A 14,625-nucleotide genomic window follows, 5' to 3' on the forward strand; every position below is an offset into this window, starting at 1 on the left:
TGAGCCTGACGTCAGTTGTGAGCAAGTTGTTGGAGGGAATCCTGAGACCCAAGATGTACATTTATTTGGAAAAGCAAGGACTGATTCAGGATAGTCAACATGGTTTTGTACATGGGAAATCATGTCTCACAAACTTGATTGAGTTTTTTGAAGAAGTAACAAAGAAGATTGATGAGAGCAGAGTGGTAGATGTGATCTATATGGACTTCAGTAAGGAGTTCGACAAGGTTTCCCATGGGAGACTGATTAGCAAGGTTAGATCTCACGGAACACAGGGAGAACTAACTATTTGGATACAGAACTGGCTCAAAAGTAGAAGACAGAGGGTGTTTTTCAGACTGGAGGCCTGTGACCAGTGGAGTGCCACAAGGACCGGTGCTTGGCCCTCTACTTTTAGTAATTTATATAAATGATTTGGATGCAAGCATAAGAGGTACAGTTAGTAAGTTTGAAGATGACATCAAAATTGGAGGTGTAGTGGGCAGCGAACAGGATTACCTCAGATTACAACAGGATCTGGACCAGATGGGCCAATGGGCTGAGAAGTGGCAAATGGAGTTTTATTTAGATAAATGCGAGGTGCTGCATTTTGGGAGAGCAAATCGTAGCAGGACTTATACACTTAATGGTAAGGTCCTCGGGAGTGTTGCTGAACAAAGAGACCTTGGAGTGCAGGTTCATAGCTCCTTGAAAGTGGAGTTGCAGGTAGGTAGGATAGTGAAGAAGGTGTTTGGTATGCTTTCCCTTATTGGGAGTTGGGAGATCATGTTGCAGCTGTACAGGACATTGGTTAGACCACTGTTGGAAGATTGCATGCAATTCTGGTCTCCTTCCTATCGGAAAGATGTTGTGAAACTTGAAAGGGTTCAGAAAAGATTTACAAGGATGTTACCAGGGTTGGAGGATCTGAGCTACAGGGAAAGGCTGAACAGGCTGGGGCTGTTTTCCCTGGAGCGTCAGAGGCTGAGGGGTGACCTTATAGAGGTTTACAAAATTATGAGGGGTATGGATAGGATAAATAGACAAAGTCTTTTCCCTGGCGTTGGGGAGTCCAGAACTAGAGGGCATAGGTTTAGGGTGAGAAGGGAAAGATATAAAAGATACTTTAGGGGCAACCTTTTCACGCAGAGTGTGGTACGTGTATGGAATGAGCTGCCAGAGGAAGTGGCAGAGGCTGGTACAATTGCAACATTTAAGAGACATTTGGATGGGTATATGAATAGGAAGGGTTTGGAGGGATATGGGCTGGGTGCTGAAAGGTGGGACTAGATTGGGTTGGGATATCTGGTCGGCATGGACGGGTTGGACTGTCGGTTTCCATGCTGTACATCTCTATGATTCTATGACTCTAAGTGGTCTCACAGTCCATTTCTCACAACCAGTCAGCAAACACTGCAAATATCATGAGACTGAGGTCACATATTCATTGTGTATAGTCCACAAAAGAAATTGGTGCTGGTAGAGATCAACTATATTTCTAAATAATGTCACATATTAAATAGTGTCCAACATTGAGATGTTTTACTAAACCTAACTATGGTGCCATCAGACACTACATCATTTCAGCTTCTATCATCACATTAGTTTGAATAAGAGTACCAAAAAACCTGGCACATTATCAGAACACAAATTAAACAGCAGCACCATACTATGGATGAGCTACCTCGATTTTGTTCTTCTGCAGAATGAATGCTAGAGAGGCTTTGTCTCGAGTGACACATCAAAAAACAATCATTCCTAAATGTATCCACTTAAACAATTATTTCAGAATCTCTTGAATAATAAAATCTGCATGGATATGACCTCTTATAAATTACCCTGCCTGGAAGACCCACTTCCAGTAGTGGTGAGATTTGCTGGCGATGCACAAATTAGAATGATTATCAATGGATCATATTTAATCGAATTACAACAGAATTAGCATATTGTCACATACTCAAATGAGTGCAATGAAATGTTTACAAGACACCATCTTAGATACAAGGTACAAATTCTTCAGTAAATCAGAAAATACAATCATCGTTATGACAATCTCCTTTTCCAACCACAAATATATAGATTATGCATCGCTGACATAGGTAGAGGATCCATCTACATCTGGAAAACTACCACCCTTTCTTTAGAATTAAGCCGAGAGACTGTACAATGAGGGTTTAATTAATGCAATTGAAAGTGTTCACTGGAAAAAGTGATCAAGTCAAAACAAAAGCATCAAAAATAGTTGAAAACCACACAACACCAGCTTATCGTCCAACAAGTTTATTTTGAAACACTAGCTTTCGGAGCGCTGCTCCTTCATCAGATGATAACCACCTGATGAAGGAGCGGTGGTCTAAAAGCTAGTGCTTCCAAATAAACCTGTTGGACTGTAACCTGGTGTTATGTGATTTTCAACTTTGCCCACCCCAATGTCTCCAAATCAAAAACAGTTGGCTAGTTTCTGTGTCTTTATCCAGTTTTGCTGCCCCTACTCTGTGTCAACAAAGTTTACAAAGTTTTAGAATACACGAGTACTGGATCAGAGCAGAAATCAGTGTAAAATTCTCCTCCATTTTATGGAATATTTATAAAATACATATGCAAGTACACATATTTGAAAAATTACTTTACATTTTAATTCAAACAACCAAACACATTGAAGCAGATACACTGGTTAAAATTCCTTAATTGATTTAAAATATAATACCACCAAAAAGCTATTGCAAAGAACGTTCAGTTCCTTTTCTCTGAAATACATTACCCTAACTCCTCACAGGCTCATACACTGATAACACTGTATTGTAAGCTAACTGACACTAAAAATATTCAACGATGTCCAAATTTCAGTGTCATTTCAGAGAGTTGTGTGCTTCAGGAATGAAAAACAGGCTAAAATGATTCTACCTGCCCAGTTAACCTTATTATGAATATTTACATTCATCTTTGCTACATAAATGGAAAAAGTCTTCTGATGAAGGGTCACTGGACCCAGGACACAAACTCCGCTTTTCTCCACTGATGCTGCCAGATCTGCTGAGCTTTTAGATCAATTGCTATTTTTGTTTCTGATTTCCAGCATCCACAATTTTTTGTTTTTATTTTGGAATGAAGATTGTCTAGTTCCTTCGTTTAGGGTGTAGATTTGCTCGCTACACCCTAAACCTCAACCTGAGCTACAAACCTTCACAAACCTTGCAGTTCCTTTGTTGATGTACTTTCCTAAATGGGAAATCTACAACATGTTCTGGATATTTAGTTCAGACACACAGTAAGGCACACTTCTTTTTGAATGAGGTCGGGTTCACAAGGACGATTGAAATGTTAAGCTGTACCAGATACACCAACTTAAATAAGATCCTTTGGAACTCAAAAAGCAATCTTAGAAGTATGAGGTAAAATGTTGGCCACTTGGGCTTTCTTAAAGCTTTTAATTTCAAAGATGGCATTTGGCTTGCGTCTGGAACATTCAACCGATCAACAGCTCAAAAATGAAGCAAAGAGGCAATAGTTTTATACTCATCTCAAGTCAATTGTATCTCTAGGCTAAATCTCACAGCAGTAATCTCACAATGAGATTAACACTGTATACAGAGATTTAAACAAAATGCCTTCAGGACAATGTTAACCTATTAGACTTGTTCTGCGGTTTTCTATTTTTTCAATAAAACTGCACAACTGTGTGATGGTATATAAACAGAGACTAGATGAAAACAAAGTACTTTAAGCAAGCTTTCTGGAAAGTATATGGAGCTACATTATATGAAAAATATTTTCAGTAATGCTTGAATATATTTTTTACATTTGAGTTTGAGAGTTGTAAGTTGACATTCTGACACCTGGATTTTAGAAAACGTTTAACTATGAAGTCAAAAACCAGTTATTAAACATCTGAAAATGATGGGCTGAAGCCTGGTCAGAGATTAAACATTTAAAAATCTCAAACCCAACCCATCTTCGATCAAAATAAAATCCAAAAGAACAGCGGAAGCTCAGTTCTGAAGAGGAGTCACTGTACTCGAAACATTAAATGTGCTTTCTCTCCAGCTGCCGAACCTGCTGAGTTTGTTCCAGCAATTTCTGTTTTTGTTCCATCTTCCATCAATCCAATTCCGGGTTTAATGGAGATAGGACAAGGAACGTGTAAGCACTCGACCCCTAGCAGATATTTTAATGAAGCTGGTAGCATCAGAATAAACTTGTTTGCCAATTTAACTCTGGCTGGCTGTGCTTTCCACCGCTCAGAAAACCTGATAACTTAAAGAGAAGGAGGATGGCTTTTGGAGATTGATACTCATCAAAATACTGCTTCGTTTACCTCTCTCCAGACAACAGCCTGCAGAATCAGGATATATTCTACTCCTTGCCTGCAGATATGTGACCTGTACCTGCTCTAATGATCTGCCTTTGAGTCCTCACTGCCCAAGTCGCTGTTAACCCTATCAATCAAGGTGAGTTCTGGACAAAGAACTAATCAAGGACTGCATCAAACACCACACCCCTTGAACATTCCCAGTAGACAGCATGCTAATTGTGCTTATTCTTGCAAGTTTCAGATTACCATGTCCAACATTAGGTGTCATCCTGCTATTGGGCAACATTAATTGGAATAATTCTGACTATAATAAGAATTACGTTTAAAAACAAACATAATTATCAGTCAGACTCTCAGTGTGATGCATTGTGTACACAAGATAATAAACATAAAATATCTAATGGTTGACATTGTGATCTGAGATTTGCAAGCCTAGGCTTGACATAGTCCATCAATTATTTGGACATATGGCCTAAATAGCTGGCAATACATTGGCAATGAGACTCATTTCACATTAATGTTGAGACTTTAACTTGCGTATCTGAAAATTCAGACCTTTGGCAAAAAAGAACATGCACATAACTTGCACCTTTTTTCATCAAGAATAGGGTAATGGAGCCTGAGCAAAATGGAAGTGGAGGGGGTTCTGATCAAGAAGGCTGGTTTGCCTTGAAATAAATACCTTGGATTTCTTAGAGCTACAGTTTATCAGAGGCTCTATGGCAGCTTTTTTTGTATATTTGCTGAAACTGAACCGGGATGCTATGGATGCTGATCTTGAACTGTTATAAGGTAATGGGTGATTTATGAAACTGCCTGTGATCAGCTGGATGATAAAATATTCACAATGTTATTGCATGTACTATTGCACTACATTATATTTTCGACTGCTAAGTGCAGCTAATCTTTATTCCCGTAAGGCCTGCAAAGACAAAATTCCCAAGATGAATTAGCTTAATTTCTGTCCAATAAAGTGCACCTTAGCTTGAAAAAGATCTGCTTTGACACACAAAAATAGCTTTCAATGACTATTCTGTCTTTTTTTTTAAATATGTAGTTAGCACTGCATTCATCAGTATGGGTATTTTCATATTCAGCATTGCATACAAAATTTGATTCATATCATAAGGGAAAATATTTCAGAAAGTATCTGGATTATTCACAATACACAGTGGATGAATGAAGTCATGGCAGCAAAGAAATAACTATATATATATAAATGCTAAGTGGATAAATGTCAATTAGGATAAGATCCTCAATAATGAAAAGATCTAGAAGAGCATCAGGAAAATGCTCAGCTGCAGTGAAAATATAAATACTGTATTGAAGTGAAGAGATAATGGATTGAATGCAAATCAGATGAAGCTGTGTTGTTGCTTTGCAAGGTGTTTCACAGACCCCATCTGGAATGCTTTGTGCAATTCTATTACCGAATCACTGGATATTATTGCCACTCTGAGGATGCTGAGGTAAGAAATGATAATTGTAGATCTTAGGCAAGTTTTGAAAATTTGAAGAGACGTTGGAGATGAGCTACAGAAAGGTTTTAAGATGAACTTGACAGTATTGATCCAGGAAAATCGTTAATATGTTAACCACAGGGCAACATAACATGTAAAAATTAGGAATGTAAGAAAAATCATTTTTCACCAAAATAGTAAAGATGACAATTTGTATTCCAACATTGGGCAGAAAAAGGGCCATAATTCTACAATTTTAGTGGAATTCAACTTCCTACATTGTTCATACTCCCAAACCATATGCCAACATTTCATTGGACCATAATAAGGACAGGAGAAAGTGAGTACTGCAGATGCCAGAAAGCTAGAGTCAAAAAGTGTGGCACAAGAAAAACACAGCAGATGCTGCCTGACCTGCTGTGCTTTTCCAGTGCACACATTTTGACCAATAACAGGGATGGACCAGTTGTCTCAATGTTAAAGTTTACATGTTTGGTTTTGAACTGGGTCTAGTCTGGCAAAACAGCATAGCAGTGAGATGACATTTGTAGGATCAAGCAAAAATCCCCATAATCTAAATCACTGGGTAAAACCCTGGCTTTTCAAACCTTTTAAAAATCAAGGGGAAAACTGGATTGAGCTCCAGGGAAAGTACACAAACACAGAAATGGCTGTTGGGAACCATTGTTTAGCCTGGAATTCAAATTTCTATCTCCTCTCTAAAATACCAATCAACCAAACTTAACAGACTCTAGCCGAAGACAGTTTTTACACCTTAGACTGCCCAACAGAGTCAATATGGGGCTACAGAGGCACCAGGCATTGAACTTCAATGGAAATCCATTCACAGAGATGACAAACATTGAAGTTCAATCAAAACTCATTCACACATACTCAAATCATCGGAAGGCCAACTAACTTCAGAAGAGAACATCAAGAGCTTAAAGAAAACCACAGATTTGAGGGGAGATAAGGGGCCTGTCTGCATGACTGCTATCCCTGAGAGAGCCTTTTTCTGCACAACAGCTTTCTCATAGGCTTCCAGGATCAACAAGCACTTTGGAACCAAGAACCACAAAGGATGAACAAAGAACCAAGAACAGGGAAGCCAAACCAAGGGCGTCATCGGAACAAAGACATCCTAGATGGGGAAGTCAACCAAGACTTCCCAAACAAAAGCTATCAAACACAGGCCTGCACTGAACCAAGAAAACTGTTAGGAAGAACCTCAGCAACCAGCTCAGTTTAAAACCAGAGGTTCCTCAGGAGTGAACTGAAACTCTCAAGATTTCAAAGTTCCAACCTAGCTATCAGTAAGGTGAAGGCAGGTGGTGACAGTGCATTGGGACTCCAAGGTAGGAAATCTGACAAACAATCCTATGATTAAAACTGTTGTTTTTTTAGGTTATAATCGTGTTTCATTTAGCTAATAGTATTCCTGTTCTCTGTCCAGTTGATTGTGTCAATTTCCCTGTTAATTGCATTTACCCATTTTTGTGTTACACTTATTTTTGTATTGTCTTTTGCCCTGAAAAACCTGTCTACTGATCCTAAATAAGTCCAGCATCTAGGACCAGGGGTCTGGGGGTGATTTGAACCACTTACAAATCAGAAAATAACTGATTACAAACCAGAATCCTACACATTAGACATATCACTCAATGTCCTCCCACCTCCCAGCTGGTCCCCATAAGGCTGGTGAAGTTCAGTCCAGTTTGCTTTCAGTCTTATGTGAACCCAGAACTGTAAAGGCTAACTTTAAGGTTAACTTCTTGGTGGATCCCACAGACTTTCACTAATTTTCCCATTTCCTTAATCGGGCAAGCTTGCTTCAAGCGCTACGTTAGTACAACAACTGATGAAAGAGGGCTTCAAGGATATGATACAAAGTAACAAGTTGATGGGACTAATCTTTTTTCTATCCTTAAGCATTTCATCTCTAAAAGTGAATATTCTATCATAACGTCATAGTACTGTAATTGTCAATCGTGATGTATGTTACAGGTATGAGAGAAAAACTATTAAAGCCTGCATTATTGCACTGTTCTGAAACGTTAACTTCATTACTTCATTGGGCATGTAACATCGGACATGACTTGGGTTTATCAGCACTGAATCATACAGAAGACATGCAGAACCATATGTGTGCATATCAGTTTTTCCACCCAAAGAATCTATTTTATATCAATGTTAACACTGACAGCTTTTCTTATTCCAATGATTAATTCTGTTATTTCAACAACATGGCAGCATGACATTGATCAATTTTTGCAACATTAAAATTGAAGAAATTTGTTTCTCAATTCCTAGAGTTGTTCAGCCGGTCAGTAACATTCATTAAAGACAAACGGTTTGTTGCATTTATATGGAAGCAGTGTACAGGAATTTATCAAAACTAGTCAATAGTTTTATGCCTGGCAAAGATCTGGAAATAGATTTCCTCGCTTTGTTTTTATTTCAGACAAGAAATTCTATTTTAGCCAAATTTCTGGGGATTTCCTGAAAATACAAACCTTATTGATAAATCATTGATTTTGAATTTATCCTGTGTAATGAATCATGTGCAAAGCATTAAATTCTCTTTACAAATGCTCATCAACTTGGTTTATTTCAATTTCTGGACATTTTTTAGATTTCAATCATTTCTTTTATTGCATGAACACCTCATATAATTGCATGATTTTTTTTGTCTTCTGCCTTAAACCATTTATTTCATTCAAGGCTAAAAATGTAATAAACCTCTGATGCGCATATGTTGATTTATTTTACACAAATGGCTGAGAGAATTTTTTATAAACAGGATTGACTAGATTAAAAATTCAACATTCAAATTTATGTGTCAAATGGTTCTCAGCTCAATATCATTAACCTAGCAAAATATCCGAAGGCATTTTATAGTTGGTGGTCGTCAATGCAGTAATTATACAGCAATTTGAAACACTCACAGTAAAGATTGTTCTGAATCTTAATTTGTTTAATAAATCAATCTTTTTTAAAAAATGTCATTTGCACAGCATTTAGGTCACAAATCATTTCACTGATCAAACAATTACATGCTTACACTATTATAGAGAGAAATATTGATTTATAGTAAAGTTGAAACAAAGCCTTAAACACAGAGGAGCAGCAATTGTCATCCCAGGTAAGTCATTGGGAATTATTTTCAGATAAATCATACATTTTCTTGACAATAATTCTCTCTCAATACTAAGTGCTGAATAATTTACCACTAACTGTCTATTTTATTTAATTGGAACAAACTGTTTATGCAAGGGTGATTGTGGATAACATCTGAAATCAAGAAGTATGAAAAATTAGCACTTTATAAATAAAGGTTAACGATCACACAATACCTGTACATTTTTTAACATGACTCCCTCGTTTAAATCCGTGTCGACTCAGCTTACACTTGAAATTCGCTTCCCAAAACTCTGCAAACCAAATGTTTCTTCTGTTATTCTCCAGGGTCCGACTCTTGAAGTATCTATCAAATCCTATGACAAAAGGCACATTCGATAATCACTCACATGACTCATAATTATAGACAACTTTCCATCTGTAAAAATGCTGAATGATCTCTGACTGTTGATTTTTCAAATCAGCATCAAATAACAAAATCATGGCCTCTCTGATATTGAGACGTCCTGTGTCCTTAAGCCACAATATGGACAATAGTCAAAAAGTTTGGTGTTGGAAAAGCACAGTTGGCCAGGCAGCTGAGGAGCAGGAGAATCAACGTTTCGGGCATAAGCCCTTCATCAGGAATGTGGACTGGGAAGGGGGCTGAGAGATAAATAGGGGGGTGCGAGTGGGGATGGGGAAAGGTAGCTGGGAAGGTGGTAGGTGGATGCAGATGGGGGAATCTGTTTGTGGTAGGTCGATGGGGAGGGTAGAGCAGAAAGGTGGGAAGGAAGACGGACAGGTAGGACAGGTCAAGAAGGTGGTGCCGAGGTGGAGGGTTAGATCTGGGATAAGGTGGGGGTAGGAGAGATTTGGAAACTAGTGAGGTCAATGTTGATGCCATGTGGTTGAAGGGTCTCAAAGTGGAAGATGAGGTGTTCTTCCTCCAGTTGTAAGGTGGCTTGGATTTGGAGTTGGAGGGGAGCCAGTACTTGCATGCCCTTGGAGGAGTGGGAGGGAGCTGTTGAAGTGGTCAGCCACAGGGTAGTGAGGTTGTTTGGTGTGCATGTCCCAGAGACGTTTCCTGAAATGCGCCTCGAGTTGGCATCCTGTCTCCCCTTCAACCACACAGCTTTAACAATGACTTCACTAGTTTCCAAATCTCCCCTTCCCCCACCTCATCCCAGATCCAACTCTCCAATGTGGTGCTACACTCTTTACTTGTCCTACCTTTCCATTTACCTTCTCACCTATCCACTCCACAGGAAACCATATCCAGACATGGGCTGACATGCAACCGGTAGCATTTACGCAAAACAAGTGCAAGACAATTACCCTGTCCAACAAATGAGAATCTAAGCTTCATCATTTGACGCTCCATAGTATTACAGATGGCAGCAAAGTGGCACAGTGGTAAACTCTGCTGCTTCACAGCACCAGGGACCCAGGTTCGATTCCACCCATAGGTGACTGTCTGTGTGGTGTTTGCACAATGTCCCTATATCTGCATGAGTTTTCATCAGATATTCTGGTTTCTTTCCACAGTCCAAAGATGTGCAAGTTAGATGGATGGCCATGCTAATTTGTCCCGTGTCATCCAGGATTGTGCAGGCTAGGTGGATTAACCATGGTAAATGTGGGATTAGAGGGATAAGAGTGCATCTGATGGAATGCCCTTTGGAGGGTCGGTGTAGACTTGGTGGGCCATATGGACTCTTTTTGTACTGTTAAGATTCCATGATTAACATTCTTGAATCCCCCACTATTAACATCCTGGAGGTTGCCATTGATGAGAAACAAAACTGGATCAGTCATAAATAAATACTGTGACTACAAGAGCCGGTCAAAGACTAGGAAATCTATGACAAGAAACTGATCTTATGATTCACCAACATCTGTCATCACCTACAAGGCACACACCAGGAGTGTGATGGGATACTCTCAAGTTCCCTGGACGAATTCAGCTTCAACAACACTCAATAAGCTCAGCTATCCAGACAAAGCAGATCACCATCACAGCCACAACCTTCAACATTCATTACCTTCATGACTGATGCAAAGTGGCGACAGTATGTAGCTCAAGATGCACTGCAGCAATGCCCAATGGGCAACACCATCTAAACCAGATGCACGGCAATACTACCAGCTGCAAGTTCCATTCTAAGCTACACACCATCTCTCTTGCCACTACTTCACTGTTCCTTCATTATTGCTCAATCAAAAACTGGAAACTTCTTTGATAACAGCACTGTGAGTTTACCGATCCTTCTGGACTAGAAGGCAACTCCTTACCACCTTCTCAATGGCAGCAAAATGGCAATTATGGATGGGAAACAAATGTTGAAAAAAATACACTTCGCTGTCTGAACTTGTGTCGAGTCAGTAAATTCTGGATTCTTTAACAGCTGAAGTAATATATTGTTTTACCTCATCAACTTTCCGCCATACTTTAGGACATCATTAATTCAGAAATGACATTTGCTGCTTTAAGCACTTAACAACTTCCAGTCTTCTATTCATATGACCATGTCTGATAATAAATCAACTTCCTGGCATTTATCAGACTATTTGATCACAAGTGGGTTTAAGGTTGAATTCATTTTGTTCCACTGCAACAAAATGAGGCTGAACCTTATGTTTTTTTTCACAAATTACAGACATGTCGAGTTTGGTGGCACGATTCCCATAACAAGGCCAAACAGGTTTTACCATCACACATTACAACATCCGCTGTATTATTTGGCAATTCAGTCCTTCAATCGCATCTGATTTCTGCCCTATCTTACCATGAGCCATTCCTGGACCAACTCACTGTTCAGCGGATGCCCTCCATAAGACCTGCATCCCTTGTGGCTACACCTTCCAAAGCCCAGTGTGCCCTGCAGGAGCGATATCTTTTGGAACCTGCCCGACGCGGTTTTGGATGGAGTGAGGAAAGACGTCCGAGAAGGGGAGTTGGCACCAGACTTCTCTGAGAGGGACCTGGAGATTGCTGTGGATGGGGTGGTCAAGAGTAGGGAAGACCCTTTCTGAGGGGGCCAGGAGAAGCCAACATGCCACCAGACAATGCCAGCCTAATTGATGAGGGCCAGTAAAAGGAAGGCAATGACCTCTCGGGTTAGGTACAAGCTTTGATCTCTGCTACCTCACACTCATCTGTGCCACTGTACCCATCCCTCACCAATGCTTATGCTCAGAACCCCCCCACTGATGCATAGAACACCATACCTTGCTCATTCTGATTATTCTTCCTTTCCTTCCACACGACTAACCTCCATGCTCCTCCTCACTCCTGTGGAACACCTTAGCTCCCATACATAGCCCTGCGCCACCCACTGTGGTTTACCCATTCACCACTTTGATGTCATTACAGGAGAAGGCCACCCCATAATAGGATGGAGTGATGCAGATAATTAATAAGTGCTAGATATCTGAATCCTCACCTCTTTTGAGGAAGGCATACCTGTCCTTGGAATAGAAGTCAGAGACCACTCCTGTGGGATTGCAGAGATATCCATGTCCCGACGCTCAAGTAAATGACACTCTTCATTGCACTGCATTGCTGGCATTAACCAGGCAGTCATTATAATTCAAAGTTTGTGAGATTTGTAGCTCGGGTGCTCGTTGTTGTGGTTCTGTTCGCCGAGCTGGGAATTTGTGTTGCAGACGTTTCATCCCCTGTCTAGGTGTTATCCTCAGTGCTTGGGAGCTTCCTGTGAAGCGCTTCTGTGATGTTTCCTCCGGCATTTATAGTGATTTGTACCTGCCACTTCCGGTTGTCAGTTCCAGCTGTCCGTTGCAGTGGCCAGTATATTGAGTCCAAGTCGATGTGCTTATTGATTGAATCTGTGGATGAATATCATGCCTCTAGGAATTCCCTGGCTGTTCTCTGTTTGAATGGCTGCAATACCCTATTTCTCTTGTGTCTTTACGGTGCACCTATTCTCTCAAGGATCAGTCCGTCTCCCACAGAGATATATTTCTTGAACACTCATTTCTCTAAATGAGTGTGTCAAGACAATGGAGGGATCAACAGCAGCTGCTACAGATGGTGACATTATTGGTGAGATTCATAAGAGCACATCATATGGGATTGCATGCTGGTGAGTTCCACACACAGATTACTCTGCAGATCAGTTGAGAGAGAAATGCCCCAGGCCACTGGTGGACATAGCAACACAGAAGACATCAAAATAGGAGTGGGAATAGGCTATTTGGCCCTTCAAGCCTGCTCTGCTGTTCAATATAATCTTGACTGGTCATCCAACTAAGTGACCCTGTTTCTGCTTTCTCCTCATGCCTTTTGATCCCTTTTGCTCTCAGAACTATATCTATTTCCTTCTTGATGTTTTTGGTCTCAACCAGTTTCTGTGGCAAAGAAGTCCACAGGGTCACCACTCTCTGGGTGAAGAGATTTCTCCTTGTCTCAGTCTTAAATGGTCTACCCCATATCCTTAGACTGTGAGTCTTGATTCTGGAATCCCAATCATCAGGAACATCCTTTTATCCTGTATAGACCTGGTAGAATTTCATAGATTTCTAAGATCCCCCATTATTCTTTCTGTATTCCAAAGAATATAGTCCTCACCAATAGAACTATCGGAGACCGGGCTCTTGCTAAGCCCTTGACAGGAGGTAACCCTGTAGCCGCAGTTGTGGAGGACTTCCTTCAGATGATGAGAGAAGAGCGGCAGACAAATGTGCAGGAATGCACTGCCAGTCATCACTCAGGTACTGCAGCAATGCAACCAGTGCTGCAGCTATCTGTCTGCCTCCTTGGACTGGTTGGGGCAGCTGCCATTTTGGAGCCAGACTCAGCACCTTCAGGAGTTGGAGTGTTATCAACACCAGCACCCCATTAGTACTGATACTCAGGCCCAAAGGCAGAATGAGAGAGGGGGAATGGAGACAGGGAGGCAAGGCAGTGCCATGTGGCACCCAGTTGGAAGAGGTGTCATATACAAGCCCCTGGACAATCTCCACTCAGGAGTCTTCTTCAGTAAGCTGATCTGGACATTGAGACAGGCCTCAATTAACATTTTATCAGATTCTACCACTCATCTTGCCATAGTCCATGTTTTTACAAGCATGGTAAAATTCTGCCTGTGGCCTTTCAGCAGATGCTGCTAGAGAGTCACTAACAGCAGGAACCTAGTTGATTTTCTATTCTACAATCCAAAGGGAAATTGCAATACTTGCCTCTATTTCCCAGTGCATATTGATAATCTATCCGAATCACGTACTCTTGAAAATAATTTGCAGAGTGCCCTATCAACATTGTGGCCAGTGTGACTTAATGCAATTTACTTTGTACAAAGAGTAATTAGTTTGCCAGAATTTCAATTGCCTAAAATGAAAAGGTTTGTCCAATGTGGAACTATATTACCAAAAGATTCTGAGGGTTCACTCCCAGTTTTGTGCTGCTAGCTAAGACGGAGCATTCACGCATTTAAACTTCTAGATTGCACATAGGCACTTAATAGTTACACTTCATTTCTTAACATTTTCCCAGCTATCAGTTTTCTTCAACATCTCATAATAATTCAGTTTTCTTAAGCTAGTAATGAATTTTTCCCAAGACACCGCTGTTACATTGATGTTCCAAGTATCAAGTGGCAACGGCTACTTTAGGTCTCATCTTTTAAATAGCATCACATCCTTATCATTTGTAATTAGATACACTTCATACTCAGTGAAATGGCTATGGAACCCTTGAATTAAAGTAAAAAATCACATCAAAACCAGATTATGGTC

General features: G+C 40.3%; 1 protein-coding gene across 2 annotated transcripts in view; it reads right to left on the reverse strand.

Moving 5' to 3' along the window:
* LOC140467272 (metabotropic glutamate receptor 4-like) overlaps nucleotides 1-14,625 on the reverse strand; it is a 1,248,646-nt gene that overhangs the window by 665,417 nt on the left and 568,604 nt on the right. For both annotated transcript variants that reach the window (XM_072563525.1, XM_072563524.1), the window contains exon 6: nucleotides 9,105-9,245. In XM_072563525.1, coding sequence (XP_072419626.1) covers nucleotides 9,105-9,245 — 141 coding nt within the window. The remainder of the gene's footprint in view (nucleotides 1-9,104; nucleotides 9,246-14,625) is intronic.

Source organism: Chiloscyllium punctatum, chromosome 45, assembly GCF_047496795.1.
Source record: "Chiloscyllium punctatum isolate Juve2018m chromosome 45, sChiPun1.3, whole genome shotgun sequence".
Lineage (NCBI taxonomy): Eukaryota > Metazoa > Chordata > Chondrichthyes > Orectolobiformes > Hemiscylliidae > Chiloscyllium > Chiloscyllium punctatum.